Source organism: Carassius carassius, chromosome 3 (genome assembly GCF_963082965.1).
Source record: "Carassius carassius chromosome 3, fCarCar2.1, whole genome shotgun sequence".
In the NCBI taxonomy this organism is placed as follows: Eukaryota; Metazoa; Chordata; class Actinopteri; order Cypriniformes; family Cyprinidae; genus Carassius; species Carassius carassius.
In genome coordinates this window covers 34,661,613-34,667,366 of record NC_081757.1, presented here as the reverse complement: position 1 = coordinate 34,667,366, position 5,754 = coordinate 34,661,613, and the positions used below count along the sequence as shown (strand labels likewise).

Sequence of the window (5,754 nt, the reverse complement as noted above, 5' to 3'; positions counted from 1 at the left end):
AAAACAGATGTTTTTGGATGAAAGCTATTATTAATACTTGTACTAAAAGGTTTACTTGCATTGAACTCCAATTGAAGTTTTTATTTTTTATTTTATTTTTTTTCTGAATGGGAATGAGCCATTGGTAAGCCAAATACCGGCTCAATTTACTGGATGCAGAAATTTATTTTTATTTTTACATTTATTTATTTATTATTTATATATATATTTATAATAAAAAATATAGAGGTGATGCTTTTTTTAAAAATTTTAGGCAGTATGTGACAAATATCTGCCAATTAGCATGTTACTCAGTAAGTATTATGACCACATTGACTTTTAAACACTAAATAACATCTTAAAGCAATGATGCACTTCAACAAATATTGACAGATATTTTATTTATATCATCCTAAAAGCCAACGTTTTCTCAAGTAAAAAAAAAGAGAAAAAAGAATAATAATAATATCTATAAATACACAACAAACTAAAGTTAAACACTGCATGGGCATCCATTTACATTACATATAAACACTATTTAATATACACTGTCTCACAGTAAGAATTCATTGCACTGGCAGTAGAAAAAAAATTCACCACTGAAGTGTCTGTATGGCAGTATTCAAAGTTTATGTTTATGGTCACTCGTTCTGGTCCACAAGCTGTGCTGGATTGAGATACTGGTCAAATTCACTGCGGTCAAGCTGGTCCAACATGTCCGACCTCACTTGTTCTAAGTAGAACTCCAGAGAAGGTCCACCCAAGCACAGTACACATGCACATACCTCAGTTCTCCATCGATCACTGAGTTCCACCCCATTCTGCTGCACAGAATGCTGCGAATACAACAGCGACTCTGAGTAAGTAGCCAGAGGCAGATGTACAGAAGAAGAGTTCAGTAATGTTGCACCACCGTGGAACATCATGTTTCCATTTGATGTTGTTGCTTCAAAGTGGTATGATGAAGAGTGATTTTCGAGTGGAAACCCACTGTGTGGGAGGTTATAGGAGTTTATTTGATTGTATGGTTTCTGTCCAACTTGACCTTGTAACATACATCTAAGGTGAAAAGAGGCATTTGGAGAACTGACAGTCTCACTTGAAGCCGTCTTGCTGCCACGCTTGTTGCATTTTCGTCGACGGGGCCGGTATTTGTAGTTGGGATAGTCAATGGTATGTTGGATTCGTAGTCTTTCTGCTTCTTGCATGTAAGGACGCTTCTCTGCCAGAGACATGGCCTTCCATGTCTTACCTATAACAAAAATGAAACAAAAAATGTTTTTGTTTAAACAATATTAAAGTATGCATAAGTAACGGATATAGTAATAGACTGAACATTTTATTTATGTGTTCATATACAAAAAATAAATAAATATCAAATTCATATTAAACTAGGCTAATAGCCTATAGTTGTAACCGACATTATATTTTAATTTAACACAAGTAATTACAGAAAAAGTGTCGCACTCACCAAGTATTTTACTGAGGTCAGTGTTCTCCAGGTCAGGGTTTAGCTGCGCTAGGCGTCTGCGCTCCTCTTTGGTCCAGATGATGAACGCATTTAGAGGACGTCTCACTCGAGCTTCCACGGGCGCTTTCGCTTCCGGGCTTGAGCAGTTGGATTCAGACTCTACCGACACCGGGCTTGATGGACCCGACACGGGGAAATGAAACATCCCACGAGGCTCTTTCTGCTGATGTGGCACGTAGTGGCACTGTTGATTCTCAAGCAACATAGTGGGTCCCATTTCGGGATCGGGGCGCATCCGGTCGAGATACATTCTGTTCTGCCTGGTGAGAAGTTCACTCTGGTGCACCTCAAAGATCGAGAGAGGCTTTAAAAGGTTAGCGGACCAATGGGGGCGCAGAGGAGTGGATTAAAGGTGTGAAGCGCCAGAAGTTTCACCTTGGTGATAACGCTAATGTCCCTTTTGCGAACGAAATGTGTATAGGCATATATATATATATATATATATATATATATAGCACGCACACACACAGCTAACAGAAGCAGAAATAGCTAATACAAACCACAATTTAGAACCATTCATATAGGCTAAATTAGAATTCTGTTAAAAACGAATACGTTTTGATATTAGGTTTGTTTAATCTCATTAGGATTTTTTTTCTTCTTTTTTTATAAATAATTATATGAATAAAGCCCATTTCGATCATTATATATATATATATATATATATATATATATATATATATATATATATATATATATATATATATATATATATATATATATATATAAATGTCGGTGCTGAAGAAATCCAGCCCATCAGGCCAATGAGTTCCTCGTTGCATGTTTTGCTGGATTATAGGGCCTTAAACTGGAGTAAATAAATTAATAAATAAAACAGAACAGAAACAAATAATGATAGTTATTACTGAATCCCCATCAAAAACAGCAAGCTTAACATTGTCAGATAGAAATTTGATGATTTTGAGCTAGAATGCCTAAAATTTACTTCTATTAAATTAACTCATTGTTTCCTCGCTCTCATGTCGTTCAAAACTTGTAAGACTTACTTTTTTTTAATGGAATACAAAATAAGATATTTTGTAGAATGTTACCAAACCATGTTGGATACCCTTGATTTTTGCTGTACGGACAAAAATGTTTTGAATTTCTTCAATAATCGTCTTTTATGTTCCACAGAAGAAATACATTTAGGGCCTATACCGGATGGAATGACACGATTGTGTAATTCTTGTGTGTGTGTGTGTGTATATATATATATATATATATATATATATATATATATATATATATATATATATATATATATATATATATATATATATATATATAAAGGTGTAGAAAAAAATGGAAAACATTCCCCAATATTTAATATAAGTAATTACAGTAACATTTATAATAAATGCATTCAACTAACAATATGCTGCAGTGTTAATAACTGCAAGATATATTTCTACGCTGCTGAACTGACAAGCTTGTAGTCCATTTACTTCGTCATGCAGTTTACATTTGTTGTGGTTGTTTCAGCCAGCATTACTACAGAACCTTTTTTTGTTCTCATATCGCACGACTGTATAACACAATTCTGTGTCATGTGACATCCCGCTCTGCTTTTGCGCGCGGCTGGCGCATGGATTGGGTAGCGCCGCTTCACACATTTTGAGTAGCTATTTGCTTTTTGCAGTTTCACATGCGCTGTAATTTAAAAACAGTGCCTAATATGGGGGAGGTCTCCCTCGCTTCTTCGATCGGCCCAGTAGGCTACTGGCAATGTCTCGGTGCTCCTGGTGGCCAGTAAAATAGCCTATATGATTATAATTCTTATTATTATTATTATTTTATTTTTATTTATTTATTTTAGTCAGTATTGTGTAACTTTCATCAAAAACCCTTTTCTGAAGAACATCATGAATGATTACTAATAGATAGGCTTGGTGTTCTAAGCCTAATAACTACTTTGTGTAAATTTGAAATTATAGGCTAGGCCTACTATATTCATATCACACACTAGACAGTATTGGTATTTTATAATTGGCTATATTAAAATCCCCATACAGACTGCCTAACAGACAACTGAGCTCAACAGGCAAGTCTGATGCACCTGTTGCCCTTGTGTTGTGAGAGATTCGGGCTGGTTGCAAATGCCCTCGGGCAAGGCAGTCAGCTATGGCAACCATAATAGAATCATGAAAAGCTTTGACACCTTGATTAAACAGACTCGTCTGATCAGAAATAGCCGCGCAGTTAATTCAATGACGGCAATGATCAAGGTTTAGATTTTATCTTACGGTCTAGCCCACGAAGCAGCGAAACCTACGGCCTGCCTTTGACAAAGCTAAGAGATGGCTGTTCGTTAATCGATACGATTTGAGAATAATACATGTTAGACAGTCTAATGGTACTGGAGCTAATCGAATTGTAGTCGAGCGTCTTGTTTTATCATTTGGCTCACAAGACCCACATGATTGAGTATTTGTTAATTGGAGACTAATTCGATCTCCTGATGATTATGATGAAAAGCTCTTAAACTTTAAAGTAATCTTAAAAGTAGCAAAGGTATATAAGGGTGGGCTACATTATAAAAGACCTCCGTAAAAATAATTCAAATATTACTACAATTTCACTAGAATGAGATGTAAATGCAATACATAATTTTCTTTTAATTGTTTTGTTTTCTTTTGGTATTTATCACATCTTCCATAATTAAAGATTATATGTATATGTTTAATTATAAAATGAAATTATAACAAATAAATAAATAAATAAATAAATGCATTTAGGCTACTTTAAAAACCTACTGTCTTTTGATGTCAAACTTCGAATACACTTAATAGGGTGTAACATTTACATTTGAATGGTGCGAAATGGCACTACACCAATAAACATACATCCTTTGTGCATTAATGCTTACACTAATAAATGATTCCTTTCTTCTGAAAACCTCGGTTGTTCACATTCGCTTACACTGTCGGATTTACGACTGGAATTCACATCCGAGCATAACATCGCTTGAGCTGTTAAAGCGTGATTATGGGGTTAGTTAATTAGTTTGAGCGACTCAGCGTGAATACAATAATGTTAGTTTCGGTTGTTTTCGATTCAAAGTCCAAAATCGTTTTAGAGTTATTGTTAAAATTTAGCTTAAAAGCACTGCACATTTGTATCCAATAAATTCAGACTTACATACCTCACTATCTGGAAAACCTTTTATTCTTGTTCCTGTGATATAGCAGTTTGTGACTGTAGTACAGGATATGTGACCCAACTCAGGTACCCTCAACAGCCAACCTCTGTAGTGCCTGGGTGTGTGTTAATTCATATCAACAAAATATGAGACTCTCTTGGGCTTGATTGTATTAACTGTCCTTATTGTGTATGGGCATATTGTCCTGAGCACACTGCTACCCTGTATCATTCAGAATAACAAAGAAGCAGAAGTGGAAGAAAAACATCCTCAGTGATTAAATTGTAAATACAGAAGCCTACATACAGTGCTGTCTGATGAAGCGCATTAAATAACCCATGTGTACCTAGTATTGTATTGGCTCAGCAGGTGGTGGAGACAAATAGCTGACAGATAACAAACATAGAGTATTCAATTCGCCCAGTCTCTCTCTCTCCCTCTTCTCTTCTCCATCTCTTGTATTTTTTGTTAGTCTGTCAAAGTGAACACACACACACATGTGTGAATGTATCGCCCACACCTCCTCCTCAAACAGAATTCTGGTCTGCAAAACACACACACACACACACACACACACACACACACACACACACACACACACACACACACACACATATGGATTACAAGACCCCTGTGGGGACTCCATGCTTACAGAGCCCTCATTAGTGAAACACAATGGCACCCCGCCTTTTAAAGATCACTCAAGTAACAGACTCAACAGAATCTTTAGATGACATGATCATTTATAAATGATGATGTAATTTATAAATATATTCCCAATAAACTGACAATGAGATGCTTAAAATTAGAACCGACTTCATACAGTACAGTGAACATAACTAGATCTAAACTCTTTTTTTTTTGTTCTGTTTAATCTAATGAGAGAAATGGCACACATACGCCATCCTTTTTTATGATACAGTATATTTTTTACCCCTGCATGGGCTAGAACTCAATAAATCAGACAATTTTTCTAGCTAAGGTCACACAGAGACAGTGGCTCATGGTTTTATGCATAGAAAGAGACAGGAATGTTATAAATTGCAGGTTTTCAGTGGTAGCCTACTTGATTGTATTCTTTAGTATGTGATAAGACTGTTAT

At 35.6% G+C, this 5,754-nt stretch overlaps 1 protein-coding gene across 1 annotated transcript; it reads right to left on the bottom strand.

The window, feature by feature from the left end:
* Positions 1–207: 207 nt before the first annotated feature.
* sox32 (SRY-box transcription factor 32) lies at positions 208–4,794 on the bottom strand. The gene is made up of 3 exons (XM_059523433.1): positions 4,656–4,794; positions 1,451–1,796; positions 208–1,231 (listed from the first exon to the last, which is right to left on the bottom strand). Exons 2-3 carry the CDS (start codon positions 1,758–1,760, stop codon positions 621–623), a joined length of 921 nt encoding a protein of 306 aa, XP_059379416.1. The 5' UTR covers positions 1,761–1,796; positions 4,656–4,794; the 3' UTR covers positions 208–620.
* Positions 4,795–5,754: the final 960 nt, after the last annotated feature.